Source organism: Mustela putorius, unplaced genomic scaffold (assembly GCF_011764305.1).
Source record: "Mustela putorius furo isolate JIRA1106 unplaced genomic scaffold, ASM1176430v1.1 tig00000873_pilon_pilon_pilon, whole genome shotgun sequence".
Taxonomy (NCBI): Eukaryota; Metazoa; Chordata; class Mammalia; order Carnivora; family Mustelidae; genus Mustela; species Mustela putorius.
In genome coordinates, this window is record NW_025421504.1 from 6,445,672 (window position 1) to 6,466,545 (window position 20,874).

Here is a 20,874-nt window from a genome sequence, read left to right on the forward strand (position 1 = left end):
GAGTCAAAGTGAGGGGCACATGGGGTTGGTGATGGCTGTTCCCTTTCCATTCTTGAGACCAGGCAAACACACAGGCGGGAAGCAAGCCTGTGGGATTAGTACTTTGGTTCAGAACCCAGAACCCAAATGGAGCCTTTGAAAGCATCAGAGGTCACAGTTCCAACTTGTGTGGCCAGAGGAGAGCAGGGGTCCCATGGGGACTGTGGGTGCTTGGAGCTGTAGGCTGTGGGATCCCTAACACCACTGAGGTCATGACCGATGCCTGAGATGATGGGATGCTGGGTGCTCCACGCTGGACATGATCCATCCTGACCACAAGAAGTGTCACGTCACAGGGTGGGGACATTCCCCTGAGGAGGAAATGCTCACAGTGTTGCTCCATTGTGTGGGGCAAGTGTGGACAGTGAGAGGCGCAGATGTTGGCTGTAGAAGGGGACCGCAATCCCAATCCAGTCCTGGACCAGGAGCTGTCTTGTCATCGGGATTGAGTGGATCCAGGGCACCAGGTCCAGGACTCTGACTCAACTTGTGCTGCTTCTGTCCTCAAGCTTCCTGCACCCCAACCAGCTTGAGTCAGTGTGGAAGAAGATTGTGAGAACAAACACAGGCAGGACAAGGAAGCAAAGAGGACCCAGAAAGCAGAAGTGGGCACTGCAGAGAGGTCCCTCTGTGAGAGACTTGAAATTGTCCCCCTCAGGAGCCTGGCATTGCTGTGGGTGACGTCTGTGCGGCAGACATGACCCCAGGGGACGGGAGGCCGTGGCTGCCTGCAGCGCTGCTCCTTCTGCAGGTCCCAGGTGAGCGGGGCTGAGCCTGGGCAGGGGAGTCTGTCCTGAATGGGAGGGAGGGAGGGTGGGGGATGGGTCTGTGGGTAGGGGAGGGGAGGAGGACGTGGGAAAGAGGAGGGAGAGCAGAGAAGATTTTCCAATCGACCAGCACTGTCTCAGCAACCACCAGGAGAATTCAGTGCATAAAGCAGGTGAGTCGTGACCACTGTGCCAGAAAGAGCAGCCCTGACAAGAGTGGGGCCTGTGACCAGCATTACTGTAGGGTCACAGTCAGAAATGACATCTCCGTGCATCACACACACACAGACACATCAGGGACACACTCACCTTGTGCCGCTCCAGAAAAGGACCTACATTCCCTCTTTCTGATCTCAGGAAGACCTGTCTCCTGCCAAGGCCTCCTCCGGACCCTAAGGGCCCTTCAGGGACTCAACGGTCAACTTGACCTGAGATCCCATTGACCCAGGGCCCTCTGGTGAAGGGTCACACTCGGCTGTGTTTTCCAGGTTGTTGGTCTCTGCATGGCCCCCCCTCTGTGACGGGCACTGTGGGGGGATCCCAGAGCGTGCAGTGTCAGTACGAGGAGAAATTCAGAGAGACTCCCAAATACTGGTGCAAGATCCCATGTGTGAGGAGGACGCTAAAGACCGAAGGGGCAGACATTGAAGGGAGGAAGGATCGTGTGTCCATCAGGGACCATCCTGTAAACCTCACCTTCACAGTGACCTTGGAGAACCTCACAGAGGATGATGCCGGGACATACTGGTGCGGGATCGATACATCAGGGAAACCAGGATATTTTTTTGACCGCACCTTCCAAGTTGTGTTGTCTGTGACCCCAGGTGAGCTGTGCACACCCCTCTGCTCACACCAGCACCAGGGTTGCCCGAGACTTGGGCTGATCACCCCAACCCTGGCAAGAAAGCAGTGGGATGTGGGAAGAGAGTGGGGTGAGGATGGGTGGGTGACACAAGGCACCTGGGATGAGCCTCTGTGTGTGTGTGTGTGTGTGTGTGTGTGTGTGAGTGTGTGTGTCTGTTTGTGTATATGTCCGTGTGTGTCTAGGTGGGTGTACATTTCTGTGTCCAGGGGTTGTGTTGTCTGCATACTCATAGAAGCACATGCACACCTCTGGCAGACCTGGGTGTCTCTGTGTGCCCTGACACACTCTCATGCCTAAAACTCTCCCAGGGATGGCAGCAGGAATGGCCCGGGTCTGGTGATGTCTGGCTGCCTTCCTGCCCTGACAAAGCCCTGTCGGTGTTGGAGTGGACCCAAGTCTCTTCCTGGACTTCTCTCTGTCCTCCCAAATGGGGAACAGAACCCTAGGCCATTCACTCCTCTCCCTTACTGGCTTCCCAGGACCCCGGGGCTCTAACAGGACAACACTATGTCCTGGATGGTTCCTCAGTGCCAGCCTCACAGCTGTGATCCTGGGGTTCTGCACCAGCCTCGACAGGGGCCAAAGAAGGAGCCCTAGTACCCTGATTTGGAGCTTCTGTGAGCATTTGGGGAACACCCCACCCTCTGGCTTGACGCTCTCCATGCCTTCCGTCATTTCCATAGGGGGGAACCCAGAGAAATAGCTGAAAGCTCCGCTCAGACAAAGGAGGGGAAAAATGAGAAAAAGGAGTTCGTAGGTCCGATGGCCCCAAATATACTTCTATGTACTGCGAAGAATTCTGTACTAGAACCCTGTTTTTGTTTCCTGAGACCCACATGGAGGTCATCCTTCTGAGTGTTCAGGTTTGGTCTTGTGTTCTTACTCCGATGTTGGCCTTGGCTCCTCCGACGTCCTTCCTGCAGGGCGTCTCTGTCACACAGGGCACTGCCCTCCCAGGCCCCTTGTGGGCTCCTATTTAACAGTGAGGAGCTGAGTGTCCTCGGACACCACCGCCTGGAAGAGAAAGACCATTGTCCAGCTGGCTTCAGGACAAGGAACGTTCTGTGTGGTGCCCTGGGTGTGTGTCTGTCTCACTAGGTCTTTCTTTCTGTCTATCCTTTTGTCCGGTGGCCACCCAGGTTCACAGTTCTGTCTGAGAGTTCCGGGCTGACCCATCATTCAGTGTGGACTCTGCTGAGCACCCTGTTTCATGGTCCTCACTCCAGACATCAGCCCTCCCTGAGGACCCGGCCCCCACCCCCAGCTCTGGATCAATCTCTGCAGAGGAAAGCTCAGGCCATCCTCTGCCAGGAGAAACCAGGGGCAGGGTGGCTGAGCCCAGAGCCCTGAGCTCCTTCCACACACTGTCCCATGCCGTGCTGGGAGATGCTCTGCCTTTGAAATCGCCCACCTGGCCAGGGTGCACCTGCAGAGAGGGCCGGGGAGGCTGGAGTTCCAGGCAGTTCCACCTGTCCAGATGTCCTGAGTGACCAGGGCTATGTGAGTCGGAGCCACACAGCTGCCAGAGAATGGGAGAGCCCAGGGGAGGACAGCAGGCCTGACATGTGCTTCCCCCCGCCCCCGCAGCCAGCACTGCAACCCCCAGCTCTGTGAGGTCCCCCAGCACTCCAGGTCTTCACAGGACACTGCCAGTCCCCACATGGGACACTGCGACCCGGCAAGAGTCCTCCACTTCCAGCCAACGTCCTGGGTAAGGGATTAGCAGCTGGAGACCTTTGACACCTGGGTGATTTCTGGGGAACACGGAGGACAGGGTTGTGTGGGTGTGACTATCATGGCCTCAGTCCCAGACTTATTTACCAACTCCACACCTAACGGTGAAAGTCCTACCGAGTGCTGGGCGCCCTGCTACGGATATAGCCAGGGACCACCGAGACACAGTCCTGCTCCCACAAAAGCTGGGAAATTCACACCGTGGATGACTCAACCTGAGAACAGATGGGTCAGAGAGAGCATGTGTGGGGAGCCATGGGGCGAGATTGCTGTTCCATACACAATGATCAGGGAGTCCTGGCCGGTGAGAGGACATTTCCCTGGAGACCTGTAGGATTGGGGGAGCCTGCACTCAGGTATCTGCAGAAATCGAGCTCCGGGGACAGGGAAGACGAGTGCCAGGGTTGTGCAAAGGGGGCCTTCAGGCTCTAGCCCAGGCCAGGAGCTGGGTGGGCCCTGAGCTCTCTTCCCTGCTCCTCCTAGGCCCTCACTGGAGAGTCATCCTATTGAAGACCAGACCACAGAGGGAGAGAAGAGGTGAGTGGGGTCATTCATTCCCTCCATCATTAAACACTGAATCTCAAGGCTAAGGTTTGGAGGGACCACACAGGTGCCAGATGGACCCTGGGACTAAAGCAAACACTCCATTCCCTCGTGGGAAGTACCGGTGATGGGAAAGCAGACATTAGACAAGGAACCCAGCAACGATTTCTAGTCCAAACACAGGGTCACTGCCCATGGGGAGGGATTAGATAGAACACTTTTCCCAGGCCAGGTCCTGCCTGCTTCCTGGGGTCTCCTCATGTCACTCCAATAGCCAGGCCCTCTCCATGTCCACATCTTGTCTCAAGGGCAATTGTAAGCCTGAGGGTCACAGAAGTGGTCTGATAATGGGGCGATCCCAGCCATGGACCCACTGGACCTGATTTCCTTCCAGACTGCTGTGGCTCAGGACATGGACACAGGGACAGAGGGACAATGCAGGGCACCAGGGCATTTCTGTAATGATGGGGCTCACTGCCTGTCACCGTGTCCCCCACAGGTCCCTACTGATCAGCATCTACTTTCCTCTCCTTCCTGGTCTTGCTGGAGGTGCCCCTGGTCCTGAGCATGCTCAGTGCTGTCCTCCATGGGAACAGGCCTCAGAGGGCATCTAGAGGGAGGTGGCTTCAGCCTGATAAAGCCAGTAATGCCAACTGCCCATTAAAGGATAGGAAGAGGGGGTGCACGGGAAGACGGTGGGCATGACGAAAGGAATCCAGATTCATTGAAAACAAATGACAAAGAGCCTGTTTGGGTTTGGATTTCCTGAAATCAGATGGGGGAGACAAGGACTTAGGTGCGATTAGTCTATGGAATGGTGATCCCGGGAAGCATAAAAAGGGAGCGAGGGGATGGGTAAAGCCAATGAAGCGTGCTTTGATGGAGGAGCTACCACAGGGCAACTGGGCTCCGTCACTGGGTGTCTTCGGATGTGCTGTGTAGGACGCACCCCACAGCTGTCCCACCAGCCCTGAGGAAGCTGAGGCAGTGATCAACATCGATCTGTCCTCATGTGGGGAAGATGGTGGGGCTTCCTGTTGCTCACAGAAAATGAGGGACGTCCCCTTATCTAGAGAGAGTAGTGCAGGCAGAGAGGCTTCTTATACTCTCACAGAGTGATGAGGGAAGGCCCCTCATCTGGAGAAAGAGTCTGGCAGGCAGAGGGTGCCTCCTGGGGACATGGATTCTGTGCCGTTTCTGGCCTGTTCTGCTCAGCAAGCCGAACTCTCCTATAGCTAAAGAGTGTCCTCTGGCAAACAAGAGAGGGAGCTGGAGGGGGGAAACCACTGGCCGGTCCAAGACTGTCCAGAGCTGGCCTGGAGTTCAAGTGGGCAAAGAGGATATGAGCCAGGGTGCCAGGCGGGTGTGCAAGAGGGTCCCAGTGTGACCTTGGAGAGGACATCCGCCAAACCATAGGCTGAGAGCCAGGGGAGGGGCTGGCGAGGTGGAGAGCTTCTAGAAAGGTCTCGTGTAGGGAGGGGACACAGCATTTGTGAGGAGCTGGTGTGGGGACAGTTACTGGGACGCACAGGTGAGGGGACTGGCCATGAGCTGAGCTTGGGGTGGTCACATCTGGAGGCTGATGGAGGTTGTTGAGCAGTTTCAGCAGAAGAGCTTCTCCAGCAATCATATTGAAACTGAGTCCAGACTAGGTTGAGAGAGGAGAGCTTTTATAAGGGAGCATTTCACCCTCAAAATCTGCCCCCGCAGGAGCAAGGAAGTGTTGAGGGTTGTGGGTTCAGAGGGCTGTTTCTGGGAGCCAGAGCCTCCTGGGTCCCTTCTTCTCCCTCTCTCTCCATTCCTTCCCACCACACCTCAAGTGTCTGCTGTGTCCTGATGCTCAAGGTCAAATCTTGACTGGAGGACAGGACTCTGGGCCTCAGTGCTGGTCCATCCACTTTGAGGCTGATATTGATTTTTGAGGCCACAGGACCTGAGCACAAAGGCAGGTGGGGACAGAGCCTGGGCATCATGTCCAGGAGAAACTCCTGCCAGTCACCGTGTCCCTCCTACAGGTCCCTGCTGGGCAGCGTCCACTTCCTGCTCCTCATTCTGCTGAAGGTGCCCCTGTTTCTGATGATGCTCAGTGCCGTGTTCTGGGTCAATAGGCCTCAGTGGGCAATTTGTGGGCACCAGAGTCAGCCTGATGAAGACAACCTGCAGCCCTCCTTGCCCATCGATATCCTGTCCAGAGACAACACCACGCAGACCAGAAGAGGAAGAACTTCTGGCCCCAGACCTGTTTCCTCTCCCCTTATTGCCAAAAACTGGTAACAAACAAATCATTCAATACTTGAGTGAAGCAATGAGATCCATCACTCACACAAGTTGATGTGTGTGATGTTTTGCTGGGAAGAATGGGGGAGTGACGCCCTAGGACTCGTAGCTTGCTGGTGCACAGCCCAGGTGACTAGAGAGCCTGAGGTGAGGGAAGACCTGCTTCTACTTGACCTTGTCCTCCTGAGAACCCCCAGTGCTGGCTCTCAACTCAACATTCCTTCCTTCCTACAACCACTCACCAAATATTCACCAAAAGCCTGTGTAGCACCAGCCTAGTTTCTAGGTGCTGGGAAGAAAGCAGTCAACAAAACAAGGCCTTTCTATTTGAATGGGTGTTTTTGAAAACTAAATAAAGAATATTGGTTTATAAGAAGAAGTGTCTTGAAGAGGAATGGATGAGAGTTCAATGAATGGGGTGACAAGTGTAGACTCTTTATGATGATGAGGATGATGTTCAGTTAACCACTGTAGAGCACATCATTAGTTTCGATGTAGTGCTCAGTGATTCATTGGTTGCATGGAGCACCCAGTGCTCATCACAACACGTGCCCTCGTTAATTCCCATCACTGGGCTACTGCATTCCCCCACCCACATCCCCTCTAAAACCCTCCCTTTGTTTCCCAGAGTCCATATTCTCTCAGGATTTGTCTTCTGTTGGGTGAGAGCCTCAGGCTGTTGAGGGAGGGAAGGTCAATGGTCTGAACAAAGGCAAAGCTCAGGGCAAGGGAGGGTCCTGAGAGGCCAGTGGGCAAGAATCTGGGGGTCAGGTAGATGGACAGGCAAGGCCAGCAGATGGAATCCAGCAAAGAATTATGCACCGTGAGGAAGTGAGGTTTGTTCCAGGTAGAGAAGGCTGGTTCAACGTTGAAAAGTGAATCACTGTATTCCACCATTCCAAAGTAACGAGAAAAAAAATCATAGAATCATATCAAATGACACTGGAAAAGCCTATGACAACCTCCAATACCCACTCATGATCAAAAAGAAACTCATAAAAATAAGAGTATTTTCAAGAAGGAATTTCTTAGTTTTAACAAGGAAAAAGAAGGAATTTCCTCGACATGATGAAGATCACCTAAAAGAAAAATACACCTAACATTAGAGTTAGTGATCAAAACTGAGTTTTCCCTGTATGACCCTGGGCAAGTAGAAATGCCCGCTCTCACCATGTAGTCATCTCAGCCATGGAAATTCTGGCCATTGCAGTAGGTCAGATAACGAAATGAGGGGATAGAAAATGGAAAAGAAGAATAAAGCTGTCCCTGTGTGCAGATGACATGTCTATGTAGAAAATCTCAAGCAGGGGCACCAGGGTGGCTCAGCGGGTTAAGCCTCTGCTTTCAGCTCAGGGCATGATCTCAGGGTTCCAGGATTGAGCCCTGCATCAGGCTCTCTGCTCAGCAGGGAGTCTGCTTCCCCACTCACTCTGCCTGCCTCTCCGTCGACTTGGGCTGTCTTACTGTCAAATAAATAAATAAAGACTTAAAGAAAAAAAGAAAATCTCGAGCAATCTACAAAACCTCATAGAACTAAGAGGGGAGTTCAGCAGGTCATGGGATATAAGATGAACACACATCAGTCAATCACATGTCCATATACTAACAAGTGAACATATGGAAACCAAGATTAAAAATGCATTCCATGTGCACTTACTCCAAAGAAAATGAAATCCTTAGGTATAAGCATAACCAAATATGTCCTAGATATGGATGCCCAAAATGACAAACTGCTGTTGTCTGAAATCAAAGAAAATTTATATAAATAGAAGGCCATTCTCCCTAAACCCGAGTTCTCATCCTTCTGACTGAAAACCAAATATCTTTCTTCCATGGGGCTCCAGAATTTCCGTGAGCTCTGGTCCTCTGTCTGGAGGGATCACGACAGGCCTTGATACTCGACTACAAAATACATTTCTTTTTTTTTTAGTTTTTTAACTTAAATACAGTTAATTAACATATATTGTATTCCTAGTTTCAGAGGTAAGAGTTAGTAGGTGTCAGTCCTCCATCACACCCAGGGTTCATTACATCACGTGCCCTCCTTAATGTCCATCACCCAGTTACCCCATCCCCCCAACCCACTCCCTTCAGCAAACCTCAGTTTGTTTCCTATGCTCAAGAGTCTCTTACATTTTGCACAAAAGGCATTTCTAGTTCCCAACCTCCAGGATGAGGAGGAAGGTAACACCCAGAGCGCACTTGGGGCAGTTCTTCAAGTCACCAAAAGATGGCGATAGTGACCATTTGCAGAACTTCCGGTCTTCCCATCTGCAAAGACTTCAAAATAATTCTCCTCTAACAGGATTGTTTCTCAGCTGCTCAGTCCCCTGGGATGATTCAAATGCTCTGATTCTAGCCATCCCAGGGGGTAGAACTAGACCCACTGTATCCTGATGACCTTTCCTCCTCCGGCTCAGCCGTACAGCCTGCTTCCCTCCCCAAGCCCCATCCTGCGCAGCAGCCTGCACTGTGTCTCCTTTGGGCTCAGCTAGAGGTGGATCCAGACATTCACAGTCCAGAGCTCGAGATGCAAGCAGGGGTCTGGAGCCCAAAGGGTAGTTCAGACTAGAATAAGTCAGGACCCTCACCACCTGTGCCCAGGGGAGGGTACAGAACCAGGCAGAGAGACAGGACACCGTGGTGCCTGGGTGACTCAGTGGGTTAAAGTCTCTGCCTTTGTCTCAGGTCATGATCCCAGGGTCTTAAAATCTGAAAGAAAGAAAGACAGACAGACAAGACACCTCTGATTCTGGCCCAGCACTTCAGATTTATAAGGAAGCAGTGCCTCATGTCGCTTCTGGAATTTGTACTCCCTGGAAGAGGTTGACAGACCCAGTGCCTCCTCCTGACCACGGTCAGCTGACATGGACCTTGGTATGGTGATATCTGGATATGCTTCCTCTTATTGCTCAGGAGTGAGGGGAGGAGCTCTTTCAAGGACTCCCTGGGATCCGTGCCAGCGAGGTCTAAGGAAAAGGAGACAGAGGTGCCAGGACCAAGAAGATGGGCAGAAATGGGCAGGAGGTTGGGGTGGGAGGGTCTATCTTGCAGTGCAGGGAGAAAAGTCTGCCCTTCGGCTCTGGCCTGGCCTCCTGTTAGCAACCTCAAAAGTCATCTTTAAGATTATGTCTAGGGACGCCTGGGTGGCTCAGTTGCTTAAGCAGCTGCCTTCGGCTCAGGTCATGATCCCAGCGTCCTGGGATCGAGTCCCACATCGGGCTCCTTGCTCCGCAGGGAGCCTGCTTCTCCCTCTGACTCTGCCTTCCACTCTGTCTGCCTGTGCTCGCTCTCACTCTCTCTCTCAAAAAAAAAAAAAAAAAAAGATTATGTCTAAATTGAATTATCAATACAATCACAGGGCTGCCCTGACTTAAATGTTCATCCTGCTATTTCGACATGTGTCTTATTCCAAACAACCATGAGTGAACTAACTTTGTGATTCAGGAATCACTTTTCTAGACCAATCAGTTATGCCCTATGACCTCCTGCATGTCCAAAAGTTGACCCATGAGCACGCCCATGAGCCGTGGGCACACAGCGCAGGCACCTCTTCCGGTGTTCTGGACATAAGCTGGTACCCATGGGGACACTGTCCGAGACTGGGGACACTGAGGCTCCAGGTGCAGGCTGCCCGGGGAACTCTTCATCCTCCTGGCTAACATTGGGACCCAAGCCAAACTCTTACCTCTCCCCACTCTCAAATAGCCCAGAATGTTTGTAACCTTACTTTGACATCTCTCTCTTTTTTTTCAGATGCTGAGATCTTCACCAAAAAAAAAGTCTCCCAGACGTCTGTGAACCTCACAGAGACCCTAAAGCCAAAGAGGAGTAAAGCAGATCCTTCTGATTCCAGCCCAAGGAAAGGCAGTAACATTTGCTTCTAACTTGGCCTTTGTTCATCACTATTTCCCTCGCAAAACGCAGGCCCAGTTCACCGGGGGGTGGTCCCCATGCTCTTCCATGCTCAGCATGCTGACATCCTGAATGTTTTCTCTGTGTTTCTCTGTAGCAGCCCTTAAAACACCTACATTCCATCAACTCTAGGAGATGTCCTGGCAGGTCACACTGCAGGGAGAGGAAGTGATGAGGTTTTGGATCTTCCTGTTGAGTCCTCAGAGGGATCTTCCTGAATGAGGTCCTCGTGTGCAGGCTTGGCATTGAAGAAGTTAATTGCCACAGGGTCAAATACACACGTGTATCAGTGAGGGTTCTCTGGACAAACGGAACCAGTAGGAGAAGCCTGCCTACGACGAGTTCCTTAAAGGAATAGGCTCCCGTTGTGATGGGAGTTAAGGAGTACCCAAGAGATGTGGTAGTGAAATCCATTCTGAGTTCAAGGGCCTGAGAGCCCAGAGTACAGAGGGTGGGAAAAGACGGACGTCCCAGCTGAAGCCATCAGGCAGCAAAGGGTGAATTCCTCCTTCCTCTGCTGGTCATCCACTTCTACTCAGACCCTCAACAGATTGGATGGGATGAGGCCCACCCACCCCAGAGAGGGCACCTACCTCATTGAGCCCATGGATTCAAATGCTCATCTCCTCCAGAGACGTGCTCCCAGACACACCCAAGATCATCTTCCATCTCAGCAGCCATGGACAGTTAACCCATACCGTGAACCATCACACCGCGAACTCAAACCTGAACTCAAATTTCTGTTGTAATTGCTCTGTGCACCTGGTGGGTCTTCCAACTTCTCAGCACAGCCAGGAGCTGCAGAAACTCAAGTTTTTAGCAAAGGAAGATGCAACAGGAAATGAAGGAGAGATGGAAGAGAAGGTGGTGGGCTGAGAAGACTGAAGAAACCCTGAGTCCTTGTCAAGTTTCTTAAGATGTGTTACAATGGCCACCGGCTGCCTAACAAACCCTCTCATTCTACAGACCCTCTCCTGGGTCTGAAGATGGTGCTTCTCCCTCTTGCTGGTTGTTGGCCACTCTCTGCCTGCCAGCATCATGGTCTGAGGGAAAGGCACTTGACAGTCAAACCAGAGGAATCTGCATTCCATCCTGATATCATCACTCAAAATGTGCTTCTGGCTAGATTATTGGTGTCTGAGCTTTAGGCAGGGTAACTAGTTGCGGGGAAGATTATGGAAACTCTTTGCTATGTGACAGAAAACCAATGAACATCTACACCCCCCACCCAAATGAAGCAAAGTTTCAGAGGTATACTTTCGTATTTTCATGTTTGGTTTTTAAAATCTTTTATTGGCGTGTCACAGAGGAACAGCAAATTGCACAAAGATAAACACACAGATATCTGATATTTTAGGAATCATATCCTTTCACAGCCTCCACTCAGACCAGATCTCCACATCCCTTGGCAGGGGTCCTCTATATTGTGTCAGTGTGGGTGTGTGGTCCCCAGATATGGCAGAAACAATGGGACATGACCTCCAAGGATAAATCATAAATATAATCATAAATATAATCATAAATATATTCTGCCTTGCCCTTTTTTGGATCACTCTCTGCAGGAGAAGCTGGATGATCATGCAGACACTTGAGCAGTTGTATTGGGGGAGGAGCTAAGGACTCCTGCTAACCCCCAAGTGGACTGTCATCTCTGAAGCAGATCCTTCAGGCCCTTCCAGCCTTCCAATGAGTATAGCCTGGTCAACATCTTGACCACAATGTTGTGAAAGAGACACACTGAACCACAACCACCCAGATAAGCCACTCTTCGATTTGTGACTTTCAGGAAGTGTGAGATAATGAGTATTTATTGTTTCAGCCACTGAGTTCTGGGGGAATTTGTTGTACCACCATAGATATTGCATCTTGTTGGAGCACAGTTGTCTAGGGCCATGTCTGTAACCAATTTTGTGTTTATTCAATCACTCAATCACTCATTCACTCATTCTTTGAACAGTTATCAGAAGCCGACCATTGGTCACAAAGTGCAGTTGGCCACTGGCTCATTGTGTGATGAATGAAACAGACCCAGAATGCTGCTATGATATGTTCTCTATCCCAGTGGGGGAGATGCACAGAGTACACCCAAGGAAACTTACGGACAAGGTTTGATGAACTATGGAGGAAACAAACAGGGGATGGTGATTGAGACTAAAGAGTGATCCTAGGAAGAGTGATCGGGGAGGCCTTTCTAAGGGAGTACATCCAAGGTGAAATCTATAAAGAAAGATGGAAGATGCAGTGAGAAAATGTGGGCAGAGGATCCAAGGAGAGGGACAAAGAGATGCTAAGGCCCTGGGGAAGGATGGGCTCCGAGGCTAGAGCATTGGGCACATTGGGGAAGGGGAGCAAGATAGAAATGCAGAACCCAGCAGTGGCTGGGCCACTCAGGCCATGTAAGCCAAACAAGGAGAGGGGGTTTCATCTGAAGGGGATGGGACCAAGGGTGTACTGGCTACTTCTGAGTTTTGTTGAAGTGTTCTCTTGCTGATGAGTGGAACAGAGGGAGGACAAGGCACCAGGGGACTGGGAGGAATAGGTATGTCACCATTGTCCTGAGAGAAGAGAGGATTGCTGTAATGCCAGGAGGAAGAGAGGATATGGGCAGGTGGAGATGCTAGAGGAAATATTAATGGGGAGGGACATAGAGATGAATCCTTGGTAATGGATCTGAGTGCAATAACTCTGGGAATACTGTGGTCTTAGATTGGGATAAGATACTGTAGTGGAGGAGCAGATCTCTGCAGAGCATGTTTAGGGGGAAAGTTGATTGACCTGGTTGTTCATGACAAGTTTGTTCATGAGAAGTTCATAACCCAGGCAAGATGTTGGGTCCTGCACCATGACCCATCTCCCTACCATTTCCAGTGTAAATTCACCCCAGACCCATCATGTCATGAGAATTAGCCACCCTGAGTTAGGACAGACCCACCTCCCCACCTCCTGGCAAGGACTGTCCCCCAACTCTGCACCTTGTAGAGGCCCCTGGTCACCGTGTGAACCCAAAAGGGACACTGGCAGCCAGTGCTTTGTCAGACCACCCTCTCGTTACACCATGGCCCTTTGTGCCACTGGATGGAGAAGAGAAGCCCAGGCTCAGCTTCACATAGACCCAACGTCCCATCAGCTCCTTCAGTCTCTGGACCCTCTTGTCCACTGTCAGTCCTCTACTCTGAGAGTCACAGTAGAGTGGACTTTGCAAAGAAGAAAGAGTCAAAGTGAGGTGCGCACGGGGTTGGTGATGGCGGTTCCATGTCCATTTTTCAGAACAGGGAAACACACAGGAGGGAAGAAAGTCTGTGGATTTGTACCCTGGTTAGAAACCCAGCACCCAAATGGAGCTTTTGAAGGCATCAGAGGTCACAGTTCCAATTTGTGTGGCCAAGGAGAGCAGGGGTCCCGCGGGGACTGTGGGTGCTTGGAGCTGTAGCCCCGGGTATCCTAACACCACTGTGGTCACCACCGATGCCTGAGCAGATGGGCTGCGGGGGGCTACACCCCGGACATGATCTCTCCTGACCAAAAGGAAGTGACATGTCAGAGGGGTGGGGACATTCCCCTGAGGAAATTCTCATAGTGTTGCTCCATTGTATGGGGCGAGTGTGCACAGTGAGAGGCGCAGATGTTGGCTGTGGAAGGGGGTGGCCACCCCAGTCCAGTCCTGAACCAGGAGCTGTCTTGTCATCGGGATTGAGTGGATCTGGGACAGCAGGTCGAGGACTCTGCCTCAACCCTCGTTGCTTCTGTCCCCCAGCTTCCTGCACCCCAACCAGCTGAGTCAGTGTGGAAGAAGATTGTGAGAACAAACACAGGCAGGACGAGGAAGCAAAGAGACCCCAGAAAGCAGAAGTGGGCCCTGCAGAGAGGACCCTCTGTGAGGAGGCTTGAGATTTCCCCCCTTCAGAGGCCTGGCATTACTGTGGGTGACGTCTGTGCGGCAGACATGACCCCAGGGGACGGGAGGCTGTGGCTGCCTGCAGCGCTGCTCCTTCTGCAGGTCCCAGGTGAGCGGGGCTGAGCTGGGCAGGGAAGTCTGCCCTGGGTGGGGGGAGGGAGACAGGGGGACAGGGGTGGGAGGCAGCCCATGGGGAGGAGGAGGACATGGGAGGGAGGACGGAGAGCAGAGAAGATTCTCCAATCGACCAGCACTCCTCAGCAGTGACCAGGAGGATTCAGTGCATAAGCGGGTGAGTCGTGTCCACTGTGCCAGAAAGAGCGACCCTGACAAGCAGGGAGGCCAGTGACCAACATTCCTGTAGTGTCACAGTCAGAAATGACGTCTCTGTGCACCATGCACACACACACACACACACACACACATCAAGGACACTCTCCTTGTGCCACGCTGTAGGGAGGGAACTATCGACGTTCCCTCTGGTCTAAGGAAAGACCTCGTTCCTGCCAAGGCCTCCTCCCGATGCCGAGGGCCCTTGAGGGTCTCAATAGTCAACTTGACCTCAGATCCCGTTGTCCCAGGCCCCTCTGGTGAGGGGTCACCCTCGGCTGTGTTTTCCAGGTTGTAGGTCTCTGCGTGGCCCCACCTCCGTGACGGGCACCGTGGGGGGATCCGTGAGCGTGCAGTGTCAGTACAAGGAGGAATTCAGAGAGAATGTCAAGTACTGGTGCAAGAGCCCATGTGTGTGGAAGATGGTAAGGACCAAAGGGGCAGACAGAGAAGTGAGGAAGGGCCGTGTGTCCATCAGGGACCATCCTGCAAACCTCACCTTCAGAGTGACCATGGAGAGCCTCACAGAGGATGATGCCGGGACATACCTATGCGGGATTGATTCATTAGAGCTCCCAGGATATTTTTTTGACCGCACCTTCCAAGTTGTGTTGTCTGTGACCCCAGGTGAGCTGTGCACACACCTCCCCCAACACCAGGACCAGGGCTGCCTGAGGCATGGGCTGATTACCCCGGCCCCAGCGGGAAAGCAGGGGGACGTGGGATTGAAGAGTGGGGTGAGGATGCACTGGGTGAGCAGGACACAAGGGGTGTGCCTGTGTGTGTCCATGTGTGTGCATATGCATGTTGTGTCTGTGTATATATTCATGTGTGTCTCAGTCTGTGTGCAGGTGTTGTGTTGTCTGTACACTCACACAAGCACATGCACACTCTGGCTGACCTCAGTGTGCCCTGCCCCGACACCCTCTCACACCTAAAGCTCTCCCAGGGTGGGCAGTGCGAATGGCCCTAGTCTGGGGACGACGGTCTGCCTTCCTGTCCTGCCAAGGGTCCTGACCATGCTGAAAGTGTCCTGAGCCTCTTCTTGGATGTGTCTCTGTCCTCCCAATGGGGAATGACCTTAGGACATGGGCTCCTCTCCCTTACTGGCTGCCCAGGACCCAGGGGCTCTAACAGGACATTACTGTGTCCTGCATGGTTCCTGAGCAACAGCCTCACAGCTGTTATCCTGGGGGTCTGCACCAGCCTTGACAGGGGCCCAAGAACGAGCCCCAGACCCTGATGGGGGGCTTCTGTGAGCATTTGGGGAACACCCTGCCCCTCCAGCTTGACTCTCCCCATTCCTTCCATCATCTTGTCCCCACAGGAAGGAACACAGAGAAACCGCTGAAAGCTCCCCTCAGACAAAGGAGGGGAAAAAATGAGAAAAAAGAGAAAAAATGAGTTTTCAGGTCCTATGGCCCGAAATATACTATCATGTGCTGCAAAGAATTCTTTACTAGAACCCTGTTTTTGTTTCCTGAGAACCACATGGAGGTCATCCTTCTGAGTGTTCAGGTTTGGTCTAGTGTTCTTACTCCGATGTTGGCCTTGGCTCCTCCGGCGTCCTTCCTGCAGGGCGTCTCTCTCACACGGGGCACTGCCCTCCCAGGACCCTTGTGGGCTCCTATTTAACAGTGAGGAGCTGAGTGTCCTCGGACACCACCGCCTGGAAGAGAAAGACCATTGTCTAGTTGGCTCCAGGACAGGGAATGTTCTGTGTGGTGCCCTGGGTGTGTGTCTGTCTCACTAGGTCTTTCTTTCTGTCTATCCTTCCGTCCCGCGGCCACCCAGGTTCACAGTTCTGGCTGAGAGTTCCGGGGCTGAGTGCACTGAGTGCAGGACCATCATTCAGTGTGGACTCTGCTGAGCACCCTGTTTCAAGGTCCTCACTCCAGACATTAGCCCTGACTGAGGACCCAGCCCCCATCCCCAATTCTGGATCAGTCTCTGCAGAGGAAAGCTCAGCCCATCGTCCGCCAGGACAAACCAGGGGCAGGGTGGCTGAGTCTAGAGCCCTGAGCTCCTTCCACACACTGTCCTATGCCCTGCTGGGAGATGCTCTGCCTCTGAAATCGCCCACCTGGCCAGGGTGCACCTGCAGAGGGGGCTGGGGAGGCCAGAGTTCCAGGCAGGCCTGGGTGTGGCTGTGGGCGGATGTGGAGCCCAGACACCTGTCCAGATGGCCTGAGTGACCAGGACTATGTGAGTCGGAGCCATACAGCTGCCAGAGAATGGGAGAGCCCGGGGGAGGACAGCAGGACTGACATGTGTTTCTCCTCCAGCCAGCACTGCAACCCCCAGCTCTGTAAGGCCCCCCAGCACTCCAGGTCTTCACAGGACACTGCCAGCCCCCACATGGGACACTGCGACCCGGCAGGAGTCCTCCACTTCCAGCCAGCGCCCTGGGTAAGGGACTAGCAGCTGGAGACCTTTGACACATGGGTGATTTCTGGGGAGCACAGAGGACAGAGCTGTGTAGGTGTGACTGTCGTGGCCTCAGTCCCACACTTACTTACCAATTCCACACCTAACGGTGGAAGTCCTACATGTGCGGGGCGCCCTTCTAGGGATACAACCCCGGGCCACCGAGACACAGTCCTGCTCCGACAAAAGCTGGGAAATTCACACCGTGGACGACTCAACCTCAGAACAGATGGGTCAGGGAGAGCATGTGTGGAGAGTGATGGGGGTGGGATCGCTCACAATACACAATGATCAGGGAGTCCTGGCTGGTGAGAGGACGTTTCCCTGGAGTCCTGTAGAATTGGGGGAGCCCGCACTCAGGTATCTGCAGAAATCAGGCTCCAGGGACAGGGAAGACAAGTGCCAGTGTTGTGCAAAGGTGAACTTCAGGATCTAGCCCAGGCCAGTAGCTCAGGGGGCCCTGAGCTCTCTTCCCTGCTCCTCCCAGGCCCTCACTGGAGAGTCATCCTATTGAAGACCAGACCACAGAGGGAGAGAAGAGGTGAGTGGGGTCATTCATTCCCTCCATCATTAAACACTGAATCTCAAGGCTAAGGTTTGGGAGCACCGTACAGGTGCCAGATGGACCCTGGGACTAAAGCAAACACTCCATTCACTCATGGGAAATACTGGTGATGGGAGAGCAGACATTAAACAAGTAACCTAATGCTGATTTCTAGTCCATACACAGGGTCACATCTCATGGGGAGGGATTAGATAGAACTCTTTTCCCAGGCCAGGTCCTGCCTGCTTCCTGGGGTCTCCTCATGTCACTCCAATAGCCAGGCCCTCTCCATGTCCACATCTTGTCTCAAGGGCAATTGTAAGCCAGAGGCTCAGAGAACTTGTCTGATAATGGGGCGGTCCCAGCCATGGACCCACAGAGGCCTGATTATTTTCTGGACTGCTGTGGCCTCAGGACATGGACACAGGGACAGAGGGACAATGCAGGGAACCAGGGCATTTCTGTAATGATGGGGCTCACTGCCTGTCACCGTGTCCCCCACAGGTCCCTACTGAGCAGCATCTCCTTTCCTCTCCTTCCTGGTCTTGCTGGAGGTGCCCCTGGTCCTGAGCATGCTCAGTGCTGTCCTCCATGGGAACAGGCCTCAGAGGGCATCTGGGGGGAGGTGGCATCAACCCGATAAAGCCAGTAATGCCAACTGCCCATTAAAGGATAGGAAGAGGGGGTGCACGGGAAGACGGTGGGCATGACGAAAGGAATCCAGATTCATTGAAAACAAATGACAAAGAGCCTGTTTGGGTTTGGATTTCCTGAAATCAGATGGGGAGACAAGGACTTAGGTGCGATTAGTCTATGGAATGGTGATCCCGGGAAGCACATAAAGGGCACAAGGGGATGGGTAAAGCCAATGAAGCGGGCTTTGATGGAGGAGCTACCACAGGGCAACTGGGCTCCGTCACTGGGACACTGGGTGTCCTCGGAGATGCTGTGTAGGACGCACCCCACAGATGTCCCACCAGCCCTGAGGAAGCTGAGGCAGTGATCAACATCCATCTGTCCTCATGTGGGGAAGATGGTGGGGCTTCCTGTTGCTCACAGAAAATGAGGGACGTCCCCTTATCTAGAGAGAGTAGTGCAGGCAGAGAGGCTTCTTATACTCTCACAGAGTGATGAGGGAAGGCCCCTCATCTGGAGAAAGAGTCTGGCAGACAGAGGGTCCCTCCTGGGGACATGGATTCTGTGCCATTTCTGGCCTGTTCTACTCAGCAAGCTGAACTCTCCTATAGCTAAAGAGAGTCCTCAGGCAAAGAGGTGAGGGAGCTGGAGGGGGAAACCACTGGCCGGTCCAAGACTGTCCAGAGCTGGCCTGGAGTTCAAGTGGGCAAAGAGGATATGAGCTAGGGTGCCAAGCGGGTGTGCAAGAGGGTCCCAGTGTGACCTTGGAGAGGACATCCGCCAAACCTCAGGCTGAGAGCCAGGGGAGGGGCTGGCGAGGTGGAGAGCTTCTAGAAAGGTCTCGTGTAGGGAGGAGACACAGCATTTGTGAGGAGCTGGTGTGGGGACAGTTACTGGGACCCACAGGTGAGGGGACTGGCCATGAGCTGAGCTTGGGGTGGTCACTTTTTTCAGCAGAAGAGCTTCTCCAGCGATCATACTGAAGCTGACTCCAGACTATGTTGAGAGAGGAGAGCTTTTATAAGGGAGCATTTCACCCTCAAAATCTGCCCCCGCAGGAGCAAGGGAGTGTTGAGGGTTGTGGGTTCAGAGGGCTGTTTGGGGGAGCCAGAGCCTCCTGGGTCCCCTCTTCTCCCGTTCTCTCCATTCCTCCCCACCACACCCTCAAGTGTCTGCCGTGTCCTGATGCTCAAGGTCAAGTCTTGAATGGAGGACACGAGACGGGCCCTTGGTGCCGGAACTTCCAGCTTTGAGGCTGATATTGATTTCTGAGACCACATGACCTGAGCACAAAGGCAGGTGGGGACAGAGCCTGGGCCTCATGTCCAGGAGAAACTCCTGCCAGTCACCGTGTCCCTCCTACAGGTCCCTGCTGGGCAGCGTCCACTTCCTGCTCCTCGTTCTGCTGAAGGTGCCCCTGTTTCTGATGATGCTCAGTGCCGTGCTGTGGGTCAACAGGCCTCAGTGGGCAATTTGTGGGCACCAGAGTTAGCCTGATGAAGACAACCTGCAGCCCTCCTTGCGCATCCCTATCCTGTCCAGAGACAACACCACGCAGACCAGAAGAGGAAGAACTTCTGGCCCCAGACCTGTCTCCTCTCCCCTTATTGCCAAAAACTGGTAACAAACAAATCATTCAATACTTGAGTGAAGCAATGAGATCCATCACTCACACAAGTCGATGTGTGTGGTGTTTTGCTGGGAAGAATGGGGGAGTGACGCCCTAGGACTCGTAGCTTGCTGGTGCACAGCCCAGGTGACCAGAGAGCCCGAGGTGAGGGAAGGCCTGCTTGTCCATGACCTTTTCCTCCTGAGAACCCCCAGTGCTGGCTCTCAACTCAACATTCCTTCCTTCCTACAACCACTCACCAAATATTCACCAAAAGCCTGTGTAGCACCAAGCTTTTTTGTAGGGGCTGGGAAGAAAGCAGTCAACAAAACAAGGCCTTTCTATTCGAATGGGTGTTTTTGAAAACTAAATAAAGAATAATGGTTTATAAGAAGAAGTGTTATGAAGAGGAATGGATGAGAGTTCAATGAATGTGGTGACAGAGGACAGGAGTAGACTCTTTATGATGATGATGATGATGATGTTCAGTTAACCACTGTAGAGCACATCATTAGTTTCGATGCAGTGCTCAGTGATTCATTGGTTGCATGGAGCACCCAGTGCTCATCACAACCCGTGCCCTCGGTAATTCCCATCACCGGGCTACTGCATTCCCCCACCCACATCCCCTCTAAAACCCTCCCTTTGTTTCCCAGAGTCCATATTCTCTCAGGATTTGTCTTCTGTTGGGTGAGAGCCTCAGGCTGTTGAGGGAGGGAAGGTTGAAGGTCTGAACAAAGGCAAAGCTCCGGGCAAGGGAGGGTCCTGAGAGGCCAGTGGGCAGGAATCTGGGGGTCAGGTAGATGGATAGGCAAGGCCAGCAGAAGGAATTCAGCAAAGAATTATGCACCGCGAGGGAGTGAGTTTTGTTCCAGGTGGAGAAGGCTGGTTCAACGTTGAAAAGTGAATCACTGTGTTCCACCATACCAAAGTAAGGAGGGAAAAAGTCATAGAATCATATCAAATGACACTGGAAAAGCCTATGACAACCTCCAGTACCCACTCATGATCAAAAAGAAACTCATAAAAATAAGAGTATTTTTAAGAAGGAATTTCTTAGTTTTAAGAAGGAAAAAGAAGGAATTTTCTTGACGTCATGAAGATCACCTAAAATAATTAGAGTTAGTGATCAAAAACTGTGTTTTCCCTGTACGACCCTGAGCAAGGCAGAGATGCCCTCTCTCGCCATGTAGTCATCTCAGCCATGGAAATTCTGGCCATTGTAGTAGGTCAGATAAAGAATTGAGGGGATAGAAGATGGAAAAGAAGAATAAAGCTGAAAAACAATTTGAG

The 20,874-nt window shown here is 52.6% G+C and overlaps 2 protein-coding genes across 14 annotated transcripts; both read left to right on the forward strand.

Annotated features, from left to right (window-relative positions):
• Positions 1-364: 364 nt before the first annotated feature.
• Positions 365-19,975, forward strand: LOC101679050 (CMRF35-like molecule 6). Of its 10 annotated transcripts, XR_006608361.1 has the most exons (7): positions 366-797; positions 1,295-1,630; positions 3,259-3,382; positions 3,889-3,942; positions 5,964-6,489; positions 19,268-19,271; positions 19,868-19,975. XR_006608361.1 is itself a non-coding variant. In XM_045085959.1 (6 exons), coding segments are annotated over exons 1-6 (831 nt in total). In that variant the 5' UTR covers positions 366-736; the 3' UTR covers positions 9,983-10,096. The 10 variants fall into 10 exon arrangements, 8 of the variants coding, with proteins under 8 accessions (XP_044941900.1, XP_044941898.1, XP_044941894.1 ...); XR_006608362.1 differs by lacking the exons at positions 3,259-3,382; positions 19,268-19,271; positions 19,868-19,975 and adding exons at positions 9,982-11,391; positions 11,703-11,946 and having other exon boundaries at positions 6,057-6,218; XM_045085959.1 differs by lacking the exons at positions 19,268-19,271; positions 19,868-19,975 and adding an exon at positions 9,982-10,096 and having other exon boundaries at positions 5,964-6,218.
• Positions 12,253-19,975, forward strand: LOC101678746. 4 transcript variants are annotated; one of them, XM_045085955.1, is made up of 6 exons: positions 12,255-13,363; positions 13,895-14,144; positions 14,657-14,992; positions 16,651-16,774; positions 17,280-17,333; positions 19,431-19,649. In XM_045085955.1, the coding sequence occupies exons 1-6, from the start codon at positions 12,983-12,985 to the stop codon at positions 19,462-19,464; spliced, it is 1,179 nt and encodes a 392-aa protein (XP_044941890.1). In that variant the 5' UTR covers positions 12,255-12,982; the 3' UTR covers positions 19,465-19,649. The 4 variants fall into 4 exon arrangements, with proteins under 4 accessions (XP_044941891.1, XP_044941890.1, XP_044941888.1 ...); XM_045085954.1 differs by having other exon boundaries at positions 12,258-13,363; positions 19,338-19,649; XM_045085956.1 differs by lacking the exon at positions 16,651-16,774 and having other exon boundaries at positions 12,253-13,363; positions 19,338-19,441.
• Positions 19,976-20,874: the final 899 nt, after the last annotated feature.